We start from the raw sequence: 19,760 nt of genomic DNA, 5'->3' as shown, positions 1-19,760 counted from the left end.
TCTTCTTTTTTTTCTTTTTCTTTTTTTTGTATCCATTTGCTTCCTCACACTGTCAGTCTTTCCCCATCCCCACCAGGATAGAACAGCGCTGCATGTGGTGGTCACGGGGGTGCCCCCGCTCAGACAGCCCGTCAAGGGAACCTGCTGCAGGGAGCCAGGCTGACCGAGAGCCTCTAGCTGTTGCACATTCAGAGTCACCACAGCAAGAACATGAGGCCACGAGTCCCGCAGGCTGCCCCCAGCAAGGTTGACCAGGAAAGGGTACTAGAGCCAGGCCCCCCTGCCTGATGCAGACCCCTTAGCAGCCTGATCAAGACTTTCTCAGAACTGCCTTGGCCTGAGGCTGCTCCCCGCCCAGTCCCTCCTCCCCTCTCTCCTAGCACAGGCAACACCTGCAGGGAAGTCAAAGGCTTCTCCTACCACTCCTGCTTCCTCCCTCCCTCTCTCCCTCTTTCCCCTCAAGGCAATTGCCCCAGTAAGTCTCCAGCAAGTCCTGCTGCTGGTCTAACCTTCTTGGCATCTATGCCCAGAACACTGTAGGCAATCAACAACTACTGTGTGAACGAACAAACCTCTAGAAAGAGTGAGGCTGTGGAAAGTACATGAACTTTAAGTTGCAAGGATAGAAGTTTCGGTTTCTGCTCTGCCATACGTTATTTGTAACCTTAGGAAAGTTTCTGAGACCTGAGCCACAGCTTCATCATCTGTAAAATGAAGATAATACCACCTCTGACAAGGGTTGTCAGGAGGATTAAACGAAATAGTTTACCTAAGTTCCCTAACAAAAGGTCTCATTAACAGCTGTGAGCTCATTCTGCTCCTACCATTTAATGTAGCTACTTCTAAGAATCCTTTACTTTTCCCCTTCACCAAACTAAATACAGCCCCAAATAATCCTATACACCCACTAGTGAATCCCTTGTTCAATTGAGCCTAACTGATGAATAAACTTTATTTTCATTCTTGACTTGCCTAGGAGAGGCTTAGTGTTTATTTTACTAGATTTTAGAAAGTGAAATCTCATTAGAGATAGGTATCTTAATACTCTGAAACTTGAGCTATTTCCCTAAAGCTTTAAGTAAAACATGCTTTAAAACAAACACACCAATATAAAATCTGAAACTGCAGTTCAGTATCAACTTCTTATGCCTGAGATTTTTAGAGCCACTTTAAAAAATTTTTTAGGGGGACTTCCCTGGTGGTCCAGTGGTTAAGAATCCACCTTCCAATGCAGGGGACATGGGTTCCATCCCTGGTGGGAACTAAGATCCCACATGGTGCAGGGCAACTAAGCCCCAGCACCGCAACTAGAAAGCCCACCTCGTGCCTCAACTACAGAGCCCACGTGCTCTGGAGCTTGCACATGGCAACTAGCGAGGAGCCCACGCACCGCAAGGAAAGATCCCACGTGCCACAGCTAAGACCTGACACAGCCAAAAATAAATAAATAAATAAAATTTTTTAGGACTTCCCTGGCAGTCCAGCGGTTAAGACTCCGTGCTTCCATTGCAGGGTACACAGGATCCATCCCTGGTCGGGAGCTAAGATCCCACATGCTGTGTGGCCTGGCTCAGCCAAAGAAAAAAAAATTTTTTTTAAAGTCTGTAGCCTTCTGGATTATGGTGTTTTCCAAGAAGATCCAGCACACAGTGACTTTGTGTAGATTTCAATGTAGCAGTTTTTAGAGAAAGACTTAAGCATGATAATGTATGCACTTGAATATGCATCCTATTGTAAAAAGCCTCCAGGCGGATAAACTAAATTATTAGTGGTAGTCACTCACAGCAGCGGGGGGGGGGGGGGGGGGGGGGGGGGGGGGCTGGATTAGGAGGTGTGAGGATGAGGGAATCTTTTGTATGCTTCAGTTTTTACAGGATTGGCTACGTAAGTTGCAGGTCTGATGCAAAGTGAAATGCAGGCATCTTGTTCAAAATTATTAAGCATATCAAGATTGTGACAGTAGAGCATTAAACGAAGTGAGGGCCCTGTGTGACTGTACAGGTTGGTGGCTCATGACGCTGCCCCCAAGCCTTTATAATTTTTATTAACCTAATTTTTTATTGAGGTAGAGTTGGTTTATAATATTATATTAGCTTCAGGTGTACAACATAGTGATTCAAAATTTTTATAGATTATACTCAATTTAAAGGAATTATAAAATATTGGCTATATCCCCTGTGCTGTGCAATATATCCTTGTAGCTTATTTATTTTGTACATAGTAGTTTGTGCCTCTTAATCCCCTACCCCTATCTTGCCTTACTTCATTATCTGCAAAAAAAATTGTTTTTACCTGTTTCCAGAATTTCAGTGTCAGAACCAATGTATAAAAATAGATGCAGTTTAATGAAAGGATGCTCAACATCACTAATCATTAGAGAAATGCAAATCAAAACTACAATGAGGTATCACCTCACACCAGTCAGAATGGCCATCATCAAAAAATCTACAAACAATAAATGCTGGAGAGGGTGTGGAGAAAACGGAACCCTCTTGCACTGTTGGTGGGAATGTAAATTGATACAGCCACTATGGAGAACAGTACGGAGGTTCCTTAAAAAACTAAAAATAGAATTATCATATGACCTAGCCATCCCACTACTGGGCATATACCCTGAGAAAACCATAATTCAAAAAGAGTCATATACTACAATGTTCACTGCAGCACTATTTACAATAGCCAGGACACGGAAACAACCTAAGTGTCCATCCAACAGATGAATGGATAAAGAAGATGTGGCACATATATACAATGGAATATCACTCAGCCATAAAAAGAAACGAAATTGAGTTGTTTGTAGTGAGGTGGATGGACCTAGAGCTTGTCATACAGAGTGAAGTAAGTCAGAAAGAGAAAAACAAATACCGTATGCTAACACATATATGGAATCTGAAAAAAGAAAAAGGTTCTGAAGAACGTAGGGGCAGGACAGGAATAAAGATGCAGATGTAAAGAATGGACTTGAGGACACGGGGAGGGGGAAGGGTAAGCTGGGACGAAGTGAGAGAGTGGCATGGACATATATACACTACCAAATGTAAAATAGCTAGTGGGAAGCAGCCGCATAGCACAGGGAGATCAGCTCAGTGCTCTGTGTCCACCTAGAGGGGTGGGATAGGGAAGGTGGGAGGGAGATGCAAGAGGGAGGAGATATGGGGATATATGTATACGTAAAGCTGATTCACTTTGTTATACAGCAGAAACTAACACACCATTGTAAAGCAATTATACTCCAATAAAGATGTTAAGAAAAAGTTATTATTAAAAAGAAACAGATGCAGTTTAACAATGAATGAAGCTCTTCTGAAAATTACAGTTTAATGATTTTTTAAAGTATGTCTGTTTATGTTCTGTATACATTAAAACACTTAACTCAAAGCATTGGTGACATTTAAATGAGTAAATAGGAAGAGGATTCCTCAAGGTTTTACACCATGCTAAAATTTAGGTTTTTTAAATTATAATCATTTCTATGCTCATAAGAAGTCACACAGATATAGATATAAAATATAAGAACTTTATTTTTAGATTTCTTTTTTTAGCGTATCGAAAACCACTGAATCGAACATGGTAGTAGAAGTCCTGGAAGTGAAGGAGATGAAACACAAGGAATATATAAAGTGAGAATTGGACCAAGAGCAGAATCCCAAAGAACAACCATTTAAAACAGGGATTTGCCAAGCTTCAAAGTTGATTATTAGCAGAGTTGGGACGAGAACACAGATTTCCCAGTATCTATCCAAGAAATCCTATTACACACTGAATCTCTCTTCATTATCTACTGCTAATCATGGCATGTCCCTACAAACATTCACTGCTACACATATACCCACGTATATCTCCTCTCCTCTCCCCTCAAGATTTTACAAATCCAAACGTTCTGCAATATTTGGTTTAAATCTTTTTATGAAACAAATTATTATATATAACATTAAAGTTCCCCTCCTTCTCCAGGAGTGAACACTAACGTCACAGTGTGCATTTGTTGCTTCCATGTTTTCATATTTTACTACAGAAGCATTTACATACAATATCAAGAAATCCTAACCCTCCATCAGAATATAAGTATTGTCATCCAAAAAATATTCAAAGTAAGCTATGAAATCAACTACTTACAAAAATAATCTTTTTTTTTTTTTTGGCCGTGCCACGCGTCATGCGGGATCTTAGTTTCTTGACCAGGGATTGAACCCGTGCCCCTGCATTGGAAGCACGCAGTCTTAACCACTCGACCGCCAGGGAAGTCCCCAAAAATAATCTTTAAAGAACAATCAGTTATTAATTCAGAGTGAATAACAGTCTGGTCTAATTAGCCTTGCTACTTGACTTTAGCTCCCAAACTCTATTTTTTAAAGGGACAATTAGATAGATGAATTTGACCCCTATCCCCCATTCATTCCTCTTTTCTAAGACAGGTTGTTGAATGATTGTTACTAACAGGCTGGATAAATTCTGCTCAACTGAACAACTCCATTCACTTACCTTTTAAATGACATGTAGATAACATTCCTCAGGAAGTGCTCCTAAGCACAGCCTTATCTTAAAGACCATGTATCAGTCATGCACTAATAACCATGGCTATGTATGCCATACACGTATACACACACAGATAACTGTTACTTTGCAAAATATTTTAGCAAATCAATGCTTTCTAACTATTATAATGATTTCTCTATGTCGTCTGTAGCTAGGAAGGAAGTTTAAGTTTTGTAAAATACAGTATGCCTTTTAAAAATTAGAAAGCCAGAAGAAATGCATTAAAAATTAAAAACAGAAACCTAAACCACCAAAAGAACTGAAGCCTTGGTACTGCACGCTCCATTTTCAAATGATGAGGTCCCTTAAAGGTCAAGAGGAGGTTTTATTACTAGCTTTAAATAAATCTAGGCATACTACAGGTGCTGAAACATTTAATAAGTAGAACCACTTAAAATGTATATCAGCTCTATACAAAATTTTCAAGTAGATGTACTTTATTTTTGGCATCTACCTTTTATTTCCTTTCCTCTTTTTATCACTCTCCCCTTGTTAAGACTCTACTCTGAACCTTTTTTTTCCCCCCCTCTTCAGGACCTTGCTCTGCCGGGGCCTGGGTTAAAGAGAATTGTGCAGAGTGACTCTATAATAATGTTATCCCTAGGCAGATATTATAGCAGGGGACAACAATACTTTAACTTAGGAGAACAACTATGGTGGGCCTGAGATTCCTCATCTGTAAAATTAGAGTGTTGAACTTTCAACCTTAAAATTCTGGTATTTAAACATTAAATATCTCAGATCTCAGATGTTGCATGGCAACTCAGTGAGACAAAGGGTGACAGTGATTCAGAGGTAGCACTGAGAGTGGTGACTATATAGTATGTGTTTCTTTTCTAGAAGCTGAGATTATAAATTTTGGGGAAACAAATGGTAGGTACTGGCATAAAGACATATGTGTAGATCAATAGGAAAAAAATTGAGAGAAGTAAACCCTTAAATTTATGGTCAATGGATTTTTTTTAACTTCTTTTTTTAATGTATTTATTTATTTATTTGGTTGCCCCGGGTCTTAGTTGCGGCTTGCAGGCTCCTTAGTTGTGGCATGTGCACTCTTAGTTGTGGCATGCATGTGGGATCTAGTTCCCCAACCAGGGATCGAACCTTGGCCCCCTGCATTGGAAGCACAGAGTCTTAACCACTGCGCCACCAGGGAAGTCCCTGGTCAATGGATTTTTGACAAAGTTGTCAAGGCAATTCAATGGAAAGATAGTTGGGGTTTTTTTCTTTATTTTCAACAAATGGTTGAACATTGCTGGAACAACTGGATATACACAAGCAAAAAGATGAATTTATACTCTACCTGACACCATATACAAAAATTAACTGAAAATTTATCATAGAGTTAAATGTAAGACCTAAAGTTATAAAGCTTCTAGAAGAAAATCTTTGTGACTTTGGTTTAGGCTAACAGTTTTTAGATACAACACCAAAAGCATGATCCATTAAAAAAAAATATTGATAGACTGAACGTCATACGTTAAAATTTTTTATGCTTCAAAAGACACCATAAAGAAAATAAAAACAGGGCTTCCCTGGTGGTGCAGTGGTTGAGAGTCCGCCTGCCAATGCAGGGGACACGGGTTCGTGCCCCAGTCCGGGAAGATCCCACATGCTGCAGAGCGGCTAGGCCCGTGAGCCATGGCCGCTGAGCCTGCACGTCCGGAGCCTGTGCTCCACAACGGGAGAGGCCACAACAGTGAGAGGCCCGCGTACCGCAAAAATAAAATAAAATAAAATAAAATAAAATAAAAAGATATGCCATAGGTGAGAAAAAATACTTGTAAATCATGAATTTTGTGTCCAGAATACACAAAAAATTCTTATAATTCAATAAAACTCTGTTAAAAATGGGTAAAAGAGGTGAATAGACATTTCACTAAAGAAGATATAAGAAGAGCCAATAAGTATATGAAAGATGTTTAACATAATTAGTCATCAGGGAAATGCATTAAAACCACAATGAGATATCACTTCATACCCATAGAATGGTATAATCAGAATTCAGAAAATAGCGAGTATTGGTGAGGATATGGAGAAACTGGAACCTCACGGTAGCCCTTACTCACATATTGTGATTTAGGGTTTTAGCTGTCTCCTAATATCACTGAAGGCAGAATTTACATTTCTTATCCTCCTTGTTATTCTGAGATCATTCCCAAAAGGAAGAATGTACCATTTTTACTCCATCATTTAAAAATCTGACATTAGTAATTCAATATCCATAATTTGATAGCAAGGTTAGTAGTAGAAAACAGCTCCACCGTCAGCTAATTCACTGCTCTACAGCTGTCTGAAAACATTACTGATCACTAAAACCACCAGGCAGCTCTTAAATTTCAGATTCCTAGGTAACTGTCTTGGAAATTCTGATTTCGTAGTTCTGAAACGGGGCATGAAAGTAGATGTTAGAAGAGGAGATTAAAGATAAATAAGAAATAGCTCCAGCCTTAAAGAAGTGAACAAGGGATCAAACCATGTATACAAATAACTATACATAAGGACAACTATGAAATGTGTTGATATCTTGAAGGAGGGAAGGATCATAATCAGCGAGTGGTGTAATCATAATCAGGAAAAGATTCATAAGAAATAAAGCATTTTAGGGGCAGGACAGGAATAAAGACGCAGATGTAGAGAATGGACTTGAGGACATGGGGAGGGGGAAGGGTAAGCTGGGACTAAGTGAGAGAGGGGCATGGCCTTATATACACTACCAAATGTAAAACAGATAGCTAGTGGGAAGCAGCCACCTAGCACAGGGAGATCAGCTCGGTGCTTTGTGACCACCTAGAGGGGTGGGATAGGGAGGGTGGGAGGAAGATGCAAGAGGCAGGAGATATGGGGATATATGTATATGTACAGCTGATTCACTTTGTTATAAAGCAGAAACTAACACACCATTGTAAAGCATTATACTCCAATAAAGATGTTAAAAAAAAAAAAAGAATACAGCATTTGATGGCCTTCAGTCACTCGTTGCTACGTACTGTATATACCTACTGACCAAAGCCAGAAACCTGGATTCTACTTTCTTCTCCACACTCTATGATCACAATTAAGTTATCAAGCCCTGTTGATTTGTGCTTCTGAATATTTTATTAATCCTTTCCTCTCCTTCCATATTGCCTCCTTATTTCTTGCCTACATTACTGCAGTAACCTAGGAAGTGGCTTCCTTGCTCTAGATTTACCCCACTGTAACCCATTCTCTCCACTGCCACCAGAGTACTAGCTCTAAAATGCAAATATAATCACATTAGTTCTCAGGTTGAGCTACATTAGCAGCTCCCTATCACCTATGGGCAACAAAGACTGAACTTTCTTTGCTATGTTTAGAAGACACTCCACATTGTGTCTAGTTATCTTCACTAGTTTCATTCCTACTCCTCCACACTGTGTATCCAGCCAAATTGCAACCACGTTGCAACTCCAAGTGTGCTCTGCCCTTACATGTCTGTCCTTCTGCTTCAACATCCCTCCTCACCACCTCCCCCTCTCCCAAAGATTTCTGCTTGGCATATTTCAACTCATCCTTTAAGGTGACAGGCACTCAAAGGATCCCTCCTTTATGAAGGCTGCCTTGATATTCTCTCCCTACCATCCCCAAATGACAAGATTATTCCCTCTTTTTTTTTTTTTAATTTTTTTTTGGCCGTACCGCTCAGCATGCAGGATCTTAGTTCCCCAACCAGGGATTGAAACCGTGCCCCTTGCAGTGGAAGTGCAGAGTCTTTAACTGCTGGACTGCCAGGGAAGTCCCAAGATTATTCTCTTATTAGTGGAGAACTTTTAGGGCTTAACCCAGTGGACTGCGTTTAGTTGCTGACACATCTGGATTCTCTCTAGTCTGTGATCTTATTCACCCTTGCCCCCTTCTGTGCAGAGCGCAGCGCCTGGTTCACTATGCACTTAAGATGCCTGAATAAGCAAGTGTACAAGGGTGGCTGCCACCTTCTCAGAATCTAAGACCAGAGCACATTGCTTCTGAATATGTGTTGAGTAACATGAATATGTAAACTGAAACAAACGAAAAGCTCATTATAGCTATTTCATCATGTAAAAGGGTAGGGTGTTGGACTAGATGATTAAGACCTTTTGCAATTCTAAAATTCTAGGAATCTGTGTATTCTATTGTCTACTTTACGGGCCCAGCCACTCGGCGGCATGTGGGATCTTCCCAGACCAGGGCATGAACCCGTGTCCCCTGCATCGGCAGGCGGACTCTCAACCACTGCGCCGCCAGGGAAGCCCTGTCTACTTTACCTTTTAAAGTAGGAAGACTACAGAGCTAAAGAAGGACAGTCACTATCAGAAAATGATTCCGTGGATTACAATCATTTTCAAAACAGAAAGTCAAAGATAACCAAAACAAAATAAAAAGCTCTATATTAACTTCAACTTGTAAGAACAACGATTCTGACCCAAGTCAAACAATGATGTAAAACTGCGCGAGAGAGGCTTTATTTGGTATCTTAACTTTTCAGTTAATGAAAGTCCTCACTTAAATTACAACGCATTTCAAAGGAGACTACCTGTTAAATAAATGGATCTGCCTAAAGTATACAGTCATGGAAGTTGAAACATGGACCACAAATGAAATTACTTTGTCAAGGCCATAAAATAATTCAAACAAATTCCAAAACAGAACCTTTGATCTGAAATCCAGTTTTATGTTCCGATCTCCTGATAACAGCCCAGACCCAGCTTTGTAAATTCTTAACTCTGTTCTCCTCTTTTCATATTTGTTCACTACAAGTAAAATTCAGTGAAATTTATCCATTACTTTTAAACAGAATTCATAAAAGGCCTCTGCTATATTACCCAAGAGTTCTACTAAAAAGCAAAAAACTGAACAACCAGATCCGCCTGAGAAACATCTCCTTATCATTAAATTATCCCCAAAATGAGGTGACACATGATTAACTTCTAAAAAACAATATTCTCTTAGGTTTTCGCCTCTCTTTGTGAGTGTATATATCAGATGAGCTATTTTACAAAGAAAATTTGGGGGTAAAAAAGGCAGGGAAGTCAATATTTAGGAGGGGTGAACAGTGGTGATATTCTAACCACAATGAAGCAGAATGAATAGATCTCATTTTTAAACAATCATTTATTAAGCACTGAAAGTAAAGACCAAAAAATATAAAACTAAAAACTTGGAGAAAAAAAAAAAAATTAGCATGGCTATTCACCCCCACCCCAAACATGTTCCATCAACATCAGTCAGATTCTGGGGACTTCCCTGGTGGTCCAGTGGCTAAGACTCTGTGCTCCCAATGCAGGGGGCCCGGGTTCGATTCCTGGTCAGGGAACTAGTTCCTGCATGCCGCAACTAGAAGCCTACATGCCACAACAAAAGATCCCGCAGGCTGCAACTAAAGATCCCGCAGGGTGCAACTAAAAGATCCATGCGCCACAACTAAAGTTCCCGCATGCCTCAACTAAAGATCCCACGTGCTGCAACTAAGACCAGGCGCAGCCAAATAAATAAATAAATATTTAAAAACAAACAAACAAAAAAAATCATTCAGATTCTGGGACTTACACCAAGTTATTAGCAGAGACAGATTTTGGTTAAAAACCTCACTTCAGGAGGTTCCAAGGCAAGTTACTTGCATAAGGCAAGTTATAAACTCCTTTTCTTCATGTGAAAAGGAGAAAAACAGTACATATGTTAGATCTATATCCTAGGATGATTTTGAAGATTCAATGTAATAACCTGCACATAGATAAGCACAGACACACAGGTGTGGTGCAGGGGTAATTTTCTTCCTTTAATGGTGGTACTTTTATCTTTCCAGGAATAACTTTTTGAACATCAGCTTGCTTTTCCTTCACAAAGTTAAGACAAGGGCACAGCAGCACATCTTCTTTCTTTTCTCCTCCTACTAAGACTGAGTCTGGCACTTTCACGACGGAATGTTACTGGCATCTAGACACATATCAGTAATATGCCCATTATATGTCCATGGAATATAGTACCTGTTATGGTTTGAATTATGTCCCTCCAAAATAAATGTTCAAGTCTTAACCCCCAGGACCTCAGAATGTGACCTTATTTGGAAACAGGGCTGTTTCAGATGTAATCAGTAAGTTAAAATGAGGTCATATTGGACTATGGTGGGCACCTAATCTAATCTGATTGTTGTCCTTACAAGAAGAGGAGACACAGACACACACTCATGAAGGGAGCACACCACGTGACGATGGAGGCAGAGACTGAAGTGCTGTGGCTATAAGCCAAGGAACTCCAAGGACTGCCGGCAAACTACAAGGAAGAGGAAAGAAAAGATTCTCCCTTACAGGTTTCAGAGAGAGCATGGCCTTGCCGACATGTTGATTTTGGAATTCTGATCTCCAGAGCTGTTAAACAATATATTTCTGTTTTCAAGCCACTCGGTTTGTGGTAGTTTGTGACGACTTCCCTAGGAAACTAATACAACCTACCACAAACACAATTATAGAAGTATATTACACATGTTTTTTTTTTAATTAATTAATTTATTTATTTTTAATTTATTTTTGCCTGCATTAGGTCTTCGTTGCTGTGCAAGGGCTTTCTCTAGTTGCAGCGAGCAAGGGCTACTCTTGGTTGTGGTGTGCAGGCTTCTCGTTGCAGTGGCTTCTCTTATTGCGGAGCACGGGCTCTAGGGTGCACGGGCTTCAGTAGTTGTGGCACGCAGGCTCAGTAGTTGTGGCTCGTGGGCTCTAGAGTGCAGACTCAGTAGTTGTGGTGCACGGGCTTAGTTGCTCTGCGGCATGTGGGATCTTCCCGGACCAGGGCTCAAACCCGTGTCCCCTGCATTGGCAGGCAGATTCTTAACCACTGCGCCACCAGGGAAGCCCTATACATGTTTAATGTGCATAAACTTCCTTGACTTACGAAGTGTTTTGGCAACTATTATCCTGTTTGAGCCTCAGAACAACATTACAGTCCCATTGTATAAACTGAGAAATTGAAAATCAAAGAAGTTACAAAAGAAGGTCTCTTCCTATGCTTCTACACCAAAGACTTCTTCTTTTAGAAACTGCTATCACCTTCTTTCCTTGAGTTATTAGTTGGCTAAAGCCACATTTGTGGCCCATCCTGGGCTGATGTACATAGGACTACATGATATGCATGACTCTGTACTAATCTTCCACTTAGCACTATCATTTTCCCTTTATCAGGATTTTTAATTTTCTTTAATACCTTTATTGAGATATAATTTGCATTCCATACAATATATTTTTGCACTTCTAAAATGTATAATTCAATGGTTTTTAATATATTCAGGGTTGTGCAACCATCACTGCAATCTAACTTCAGAACATTTAGAACAGGGATTTTATGCCTATCATGTTAATAAATATTACTTCTGAGTTACCAACAACATACTTGTTTATCTTCCAGCAGGTCAGGCTCCCCTTTACTAGAAGCAGAGCTGACATTGTCTTCATCAGAACTGTTGATGACTTCCTCTTCATCTGAAGGAAGGTCACTAAGATGAAGGTCCAGATCATTGGGTCCCTCCTGGGATGCTCCAGAACTGCTGCAATAGAGAGCATCTCATTAGTCACCTTTGAGAACAAGGAATGCTACCAAAAACAAACTATGTGATGTAAGCAAGGCACATCTAAGGGATTTGGAGGGATAAAAAGAGTCAGATCAACAAAACTCTCCCTTCCCTTTCCCTATCTCAGTTGTCCAAAACCCAAATTACTTTTGGGTTTAAAATGGATCATCTTGAAAAACATGCATTTTTACAAAAAACTAGTGAATGTAACATAAAAGAAGCAGACTCACAGATACAGAGGACAAACTAGTGGTTACTAGTGGCAGGGGGCAGGTACAATATATTGGGTGTAAAATAGACTCAAATGTATTATACAACACGTGGAATATAGCCAAATGTTTTGTAGTAACTGTAGATGGAAAGTGACCTTTAAAAATTATATAAATTTTAAAAATTAAAAAAAACAACATGTATTTCTGTGATAGGAAGGTGGGTAAGGAGCAAGTTTCCCAGCTGCCCCCAACCTATCCCTTAACTCTAGACAATCAGGTCTCTACTAGCACAAACCAAAAAGCCTCACAGGAGGTGAGCTGGGTTACCAACCATGTTCATGTTCCAACATTAGAAGAGGTGCTGCTTCTTTGGGCCTCAGTGGTTTGCTTTTGTTTTTTTTAAAAGCAAGTAACAAATCTACAAGGACTGGGAGGTAATGATGATGATCATAATGTACTATTGTGGACATGTGCCCATGCCCATCTCTCTGGTTATCACCAATTGCCTTTCATGTAACCACATCACAAGACATGGGAAGGAATGAGGATGGGCACAAATTCTCCAGTTTACTCCAGACCTGCTAAATCAGAAACCCTAGAGGTGCAGGACCCCTAAGTGATACAGGCTAAAGTTTGAAAACCCCTGTACCAGGCCATTTACCAACTGCTTCTCGCCAGCCTGTCATCAACAACATTTCTCAGATCTAACATTTTTTAGATCTCTTGAATCTAAAAGCCACTGTTGCAGTCCAATCTGTGGGGGGAAATTCCATAGGAAAGTTCCCAAGAAAGGCAACAGAAATAATTCTTTCTAGCTTTAGCTGTAAAGAGTCAGAAACAAGTTGCCTGTAGCAACTGCTTTCCTGTCTGCAGTCAACAAGAATACCTGCAGAGGACTTCCCTGGTGGTGCCGTGGTTAATAATCCACCTGCCAATGCAGGGGACACAGGTTTGCGCCCTGGGCCGGGAAGCTCCCACATGCTGTGGAGCAACGAAGCCCATGTGCCACAACTACTGAGCGTGCGTTCTACAGCCTGTGAGCCACAACTACTGAGCCCATGTGCCACAACTGCTGAAGCCCACGTGCCTAGAGCCCGTGCTCCACAACAAGAGAAGCCACGACAATGAGAAGCCCGCGCACTGCAACAAAGAGTAGCCCCCGCTCGCCGAAACTAGAGAAAGCCCGTTGGCAGCAACAAAGACCCAATGCAGCCAAAAATAAAGAAAGAAAGAATACCTGCAGAATAGAAGAGTCAGGAAAAGATCCACAGAAAATCGTCAGGGGAAATACTCAGGCAGAATAAAGAGACAGTTGCATTTCACTCTAGCAGGTTCCTTTCTCAGGTCATGGGCAGGTCACTCAACTGCCAAGCTTCCTACAAGTTATGAGAATTTCTACTGGGAATCTTAAAAGCTGAAGATAAATTTTCTTCCAGTTCCTGATTACACATTGTAGGATACAGACTTGCCTCAGAAGCCATTCCTGGAGCCTGACAGTTACACAAACTAGTTGGATGGAGGCAGAATGCCAAAAGGAACACTTCCTTCTGGTAAAGATGGGGTTTCCTATTACTCAGTGGCTGGGGGCCTCAGGGAATCATATCACAACCTCAATTAGGTGGGTGCATATCTTATCATAGCTCCCCATGACATGGAGAAGACTCACTCCTGGGGTGGGGTGGGGAGGGTGGAGAACAGAAGCTTTCTAGTCAAATCACTGGCAAGATTCGCTTGTCTCTGGGTTCAGGGATGGGAGCCCAACCCAGCTGGGAAATTAGTTGATTTAGATGACTGACAGTAAATGAGAGTTAGGATGTACAGACTGCAGGATCCATCCATATAAATAGAAGAAAATACACCTTCAACCTGTTTTTATCTTAATTATTTATCTCTTCAACTCTAAAGAGATACTCTGAAACTCTGCTACTCAAAACATATTCAATCTATTAGCAGCTTCAGCATCACCAGGAAGCTTTTTAGAAAAATAAAACCTCAGTACCTGTCCCACCCCACTGAATCAGAATCTGGTTGTAACAAAACCCCAGTAATTTGATTTTTTGGATCAGCCCATCTGTGAGCTCTTTTGGACTCAACAGTGTAAAAATTTCGAATAATCAGTAATAGGGCTGTGGCACCTGTGAGGAAATGTAGGTTTATTTTGTCTAAAGAGCGCTGAGAGGTGTTTCCTGGATCAACATTCGGAGAGCTATTATTAAGAAGATAGTAACCAGTTAGTTGCCACATCCATTTAGGGATATAAATGTTTACAAAAGTTAACAGTTAAGAACAAGGGGACAAATAAATAAATAAATAAGCTTTAAATATTAAAAACATGGATCAAAACATACCGCCATAAAACTCTGGGAGATTTTTAGTTCTGAAAATCGCTTACCTACAGAAAACCTTCCCTGACTGCCCCCTCCCTATCACAAATTAGTTTACCCGGCTTTTCTCAATCCTACGTGATCTTACTCAGTGGTATGTTTGTTTCTCTCATGAAAATGTAAACGCCCAAGGACAAGGAAATTCTCTTTTTCAGTTGAATCCCCAGCATACTACTTGATATGTAATAGGCACACAACAAATTTTTACTGAATGAACAAAATGATATTAGAAACCAATGTGTATTATATTTCAGAACTTCCAATAGTATATATGGTAGTGGTGATCACAAAGAAGGGTTTGGGGGGGAATACTGGAAAAACTGTATGGTTTAAAGGAGAAGGGACATCTGGACATCATAATCAATGGTGTAGAAGTGGGAATGTTGGTATTCACAAAACAAAAACATTTTGGCTACAAGTGGAATCTCCTGTAAGTAATTAATGGAAAACAAGCTTGGAGAAGACGACAGGTGCCAGGCTGTCAAGGAGCATGAACAATAGCTAAGGTGTTTATACTCATCTTGTAGGCCTTCAACAAGGAGACTCAAATCTTCCAGTAGACCTCAAAGATTTCCTTACTATACCTCCAAGCTTGTCACTACCACACTTCTTTCTTGTTAGTGCCAACAGAGATGAGAAGGGCACCTCCTCGGTCAGTCAAGCTTTGTAAGCACAGCACCTTCCACCCCACCCCCCACCAACCAGAGGAAAGGATATCCTTGTTTATTAGCATCAGTGAGATCACCTTGATGATCTCACAGCTTAAGTGGAAGCTAAAGGAGCTCCCCACATACCTGAATGGTAAACAGTAGAAACCAATTATGATTTCTCAAGCTTAGGAGGGAGGAAAGTGAGTACAGCAAAATGCAGTTTTAAGAGTATTAATCTTATAACCCAAAACCAATGAACTAAGGGTGAAATGGAGGTAGGCACAGTGACAGAAGTAGAGGAAGATCTAGGAGTTAATTTCAATAGTGCAGGCAGCCTGCGCCAGGGTGGCTACATCAGGAATTGAGAGGAAGGGTTGTATGTAAGAAGAAAAAAAATCACCAGAGCTAGGGTAAAGAGGAGGGGGAGAAACTCGAGTCTTCCTTCGAGGTTTCGTGAACAGTCACCAGCAAAATGAGGGTGACATCAATCGAAACAGAAATATGTCAACAAAGGATCTGATTTTAAAGGAAAGATAATGGGGTCAGCAATAAAATCAGGAAAGACGGTACCTAGTATCCACATACATGTTCAGCTCTAAATAATTAAACAGAAAAAAACTGTTGATTAATCTGTTTTCCCATATAACCGTGAACCGCCTTCTAAGCCATCTAATAATTTTAGATTCCTGATAATGAAACATGGATTCTTTACCTATGCCGCTCCTCCATTCCTTACACTTCCTTCCCACTGTCAGAAGATAAATCCTAATACAGTCTACTTTTAGGGTTAAAGGAACAGGACATAGTGTTTCTTGCACACTTTCCTGCCTAGTTATTACATAATTTGATAAATGAAGTAGAGGACAGTAAGCTGCAACAACAACCAGAAAGAGCCAAAACTGGGTTCTCCTTCCCCAGCCCATCCTTTCCAAGTCAGATTTGCTTCTAACAGGGAAGAAGCCTGGTTTCCAGAAAATACTATTTTTTCCAAGTACACGGGGATAAAAACAGAGACAAGTAAAGCCAGAAGTAAATTTCTACTCATTAGGCAACTGTCCCTTCAATTCCACATGCCAAGGATCCTTGCATTTAGAGTGATGATTATTTACTGCCATCGCTTTTTAAAAAAATTACTTATGTTATTTTCTTTTTCAAAAGATTTAATTTTATTTATTTTTGGCTGCATTGGGTCTTCCCTGCTGCGCACGGGCTTTCTCTAGTTGCAGTGAGCGGGGGCTACTCTTCGTTGCGGTACACGGGCCTCTCATTGCGGTGGCTTCTCTTGTTGCAGAGCACGGGTTCTAGGCGCGCGGGCTTTAGTACTTGCGGCACATGGGCTCAGTAGTTGTGGCATGCAGGCTCAGCTGCTCTGTGGCATGTGGGATATTCCCAGACCAGGGATCAAACCAATGTCCCCCCGCACTGCCAGGCCGATTCCCAACCACTGCGCCACCAGGGAAGTCCCAAAAATTACTTATGTTATTTTCTATATATAAACAGCACATCTTACACTGGAAGTATATCAATTTCTATTTCAGGTAAGATGTCACATCAAGGATGATCTCATTTTCAAAAGAAACTGTCTTTTAAAAAATAATCCATTTCCTCGAAGAGTTTTTAGGAACATAAAACCTTCACAGTGCCAAGCCAGGCATAAAAGTTGCCAGGTTCAACTTGTGAAACTCTATTAAATTAAAGAGTTCAGCAAGGGGAGGAAAGAGGCCAAGGATGGCACAAAAAGGAAAAGGGGAGCAAAGTTAACTGAAGAATGCGTTCAAAGCACTGAAGCCTGTTCTCAGTTGTTGACAAATCCAGTTATCTTTTTCCTCTCTTGCCTGTGATTTTATTCTGAGCTCCATTTAATTCCTCCCAAATGTGAAGAAAGAAGTTCATTCCAGTATTCTCACCTTCAAAGTTTCTTTCTCATTTCCAAGTCACAACATATAAATCTAAACTTCTGGCATCTCTCTCCACCTCTTCTTTCTACTCCTGGACCAAACTGAACAGAACCTGCTAGTCTTCAGGATGTTAAAATTCTTTTGCAAATGCTGTCTCATTATGACTTGATGATTACATGTTTCCTTTGGCTGCTTTCATGTTTATCACAGAATGAGTGGGAAAAACTACCAAGGAAAACTTGATGGATGAACAACACTCCATGGAAAAATTAGCAAAAAAATTCTAAAATAAGTTCTGTATTATAATATGCCAAGTATATAAAATAGGTTTACAATTTTCACTGGAAAATTGTTTCTATTTAGTTTCCCCAGAAAACTTTTTACTCTTTTACTTCAATTCCCTTATGGAACTGCAGATTCCAGTGTCAGGTTGAAAACCATGCATCAAATCAACAAAAAACAATTTAAAAACCATTCCTCTTCTTATTTTCAGGTCCTCTTCTCAATTATGCAGTACATGTGGAATTTTCTCTACTGCCTACTCACATGATTTTCCTAGGAACTACCCCTAAAATAAGCAAGTTTTCTCTCTACTTCTTTCAGAAAACATGGCACAACTTGGGAATCAGCCCTACACAGGCATTTTCATCCTCTAATAAAGCGAGACTCATATATTCATGTCATGTTTTTACATTTTCCAAACGCAGGATCCTGCATAATTATTACTATTAATTTTTAATTTATTTTTACTTTATTTATTTTATTCTTGGCTGCGTTGGGTCTTCGTTGCCGCACATGGGCTTTCTCTAGTTGTGGCGAGCGGTGGCTTCTCTTGTTGTGGAACACGGGCTCTAGGCGCACGGGCTTCAGTAGTTGTGGTACGTGGGCTCAGCAGTTGTGGTTCGCGGGCTCTAGAGCGCAGGCTCAGTTGTGGTGCACAGGCTTAGTTGTTCCGCAGCATGTGGGACCTCCCCGGACCAGGGCTCGAACCCATGTCCCCTGCATTGGCAGGGGGATTCTTAACCACTGTGCCACCAGGGAAGCCCACATAATTATTTTAAGTCCATGCAGAGCCAGGGTGACAGAACATAAAAGCCAAGAAATAACACAGAGTCTGAAACAAACTTATCTGACTTCAACAAAAATCAGGTTTATCAAGTGTGACCCTCTGTGCTGAGAGGTAAACCAAATCATCTGATAGGTCTTCTCCATTACTAGCTGCTTTGACTAAAAATAAACACTGATGCTTCCATAATATGTAAGACTATAGATGGCTGATGTTACGACAGCTGAAGAGCAGAAATCCCCACCCCCCCTTCCCTCCACCCCCTCACCCCAGTATCTTAGAGTGTCTAAGGTTTAGGGCAAACTTTAATTTAAAAAATTAATGATTTAAAAAAAAATTAATGATTTTATTATCTTGATTTCAATAAAAATATATATATAATTTAACGTATATTAACTTTTTGGAATTAAACATTTTGATTAATAACCACAGAATAGGGACTTCCCTGGCTGTCCAGTGGTTAAGACTTCGCCTTCCAATGCAGGGTGTACAGGTTCGATCCATGGTCAGGGAGCTAAGATCCCACATGCCCCATGGCCAAAAAATCAAAACATAAAACAGAAGCAATATTTTAACAAATTCAAAGACTTTAAAAAAAATGGTTCACACTAAAAAAAAAAAAAAAATCTAAAAAAAAACACAATACAAATAAATAAAATCACTAAAATAAGGGATAGCACAGCAGGAATTTGTTACCAAAAATAAGTGTAAAAACAAAAACAAAAACTTGCAGTGTAAAATGTACACAATTAGTGTTTTTACTCATTGGTTCATTAATTTTAGAGGTGTTAACCACCAAGCCTTTAAAACTAGCAAGCTGCAGTTCTATGGCTTCAAAAAGAGAAAACACAGAAAAATATCCAGTATCCCCTGAAATATAGACTAGAGGATTATTTTAAAACTGGCTTTGGAAAAAAACAAAACAAAACAAATAAAAACACCACCACCAACAACAAAAAACCTGGTTTTGGGTGACTCTGTAGGAAGGAAAACCAGGCTTTAGTGATGAACTTTGAAAAACAGGCCTGCTTAATATTACAGGGGCAACTTCTACCCTTATAAATACCATTACCATCCCCTTCCCCAGAAATGCATTTATTACTAGGATTCTTAAAATTGTACTCTACTGACAAAAACAAAATCAGGATAAGTACCTGAGGCTGCTATTTAAAATACAGTCATCGAAGAAAAACTCTGAAAACTGGTTAAAAACCAAATGGAATTCAAAATTCCTTAAAGTAGAAGAGAACCTACCCAGATGTTCACACCCACTTTATGTAAGCAGATTTTGGAGTCAGTAAGGTTTAAGGACAAATAAGCAGTTTTAAAAGGAGTTTCCATCAATGGCCATTAATAGGAGACTGGTTAAATAAATTGGGCACATCCATACAATGAATTACTAAACAGCTGTTTAAAAAATGAAATAGGTCTATGTACAATGATACAGGTTGCTCTC

General features: G+C 40.1%; 1 protein-coding gene across 1 annotated transcript in view; it reads right to left on the bottom strand.

Annotated features, from left to right (window-relative positions):
• Positions 1 to 19,760, bottom strand: part of FGD6 (FYVE, RhoGEF and PH domain containing 6) — a 110,627-nt gene that overhangs the window by 59,855 nt on the left and 31,012 nt on the right. Inside the window, exon 3 of the mRNA XM_060165307.1 lies at positions 11,917 to 12,070. Within this exon, the coding sequence (XP_060021290.1) occupies positions 11,917 to 12,070 (154 nt within the window). The remainder of the gene's footprint in view (positions 1 to 11,916; positions 12,071 to 19,760) is intronic.

The sequence above is a fragment of the Lagenorhynchus albirostris genome, chromosome 11 (genome assembly GCF_949774975.1).
Source record: "Lagenorhynchus albirostris chromosome 11, mLagAlb1.1, whole genome shotgun sequence".
Taxonomy (NCBI): domain Eukaryota; kingdom Metazoa; phylum Chordata; class Mammalia; order Artiodactyla; family Delphinidae; genus Lagenorhynchus; species Lagenorhynchus albirostris.
The sequence above is the reverse complement of the archived record's forward strand: the minus strand, read 5'-3'. Positions and strand labels throughout refer to the sequence as shown.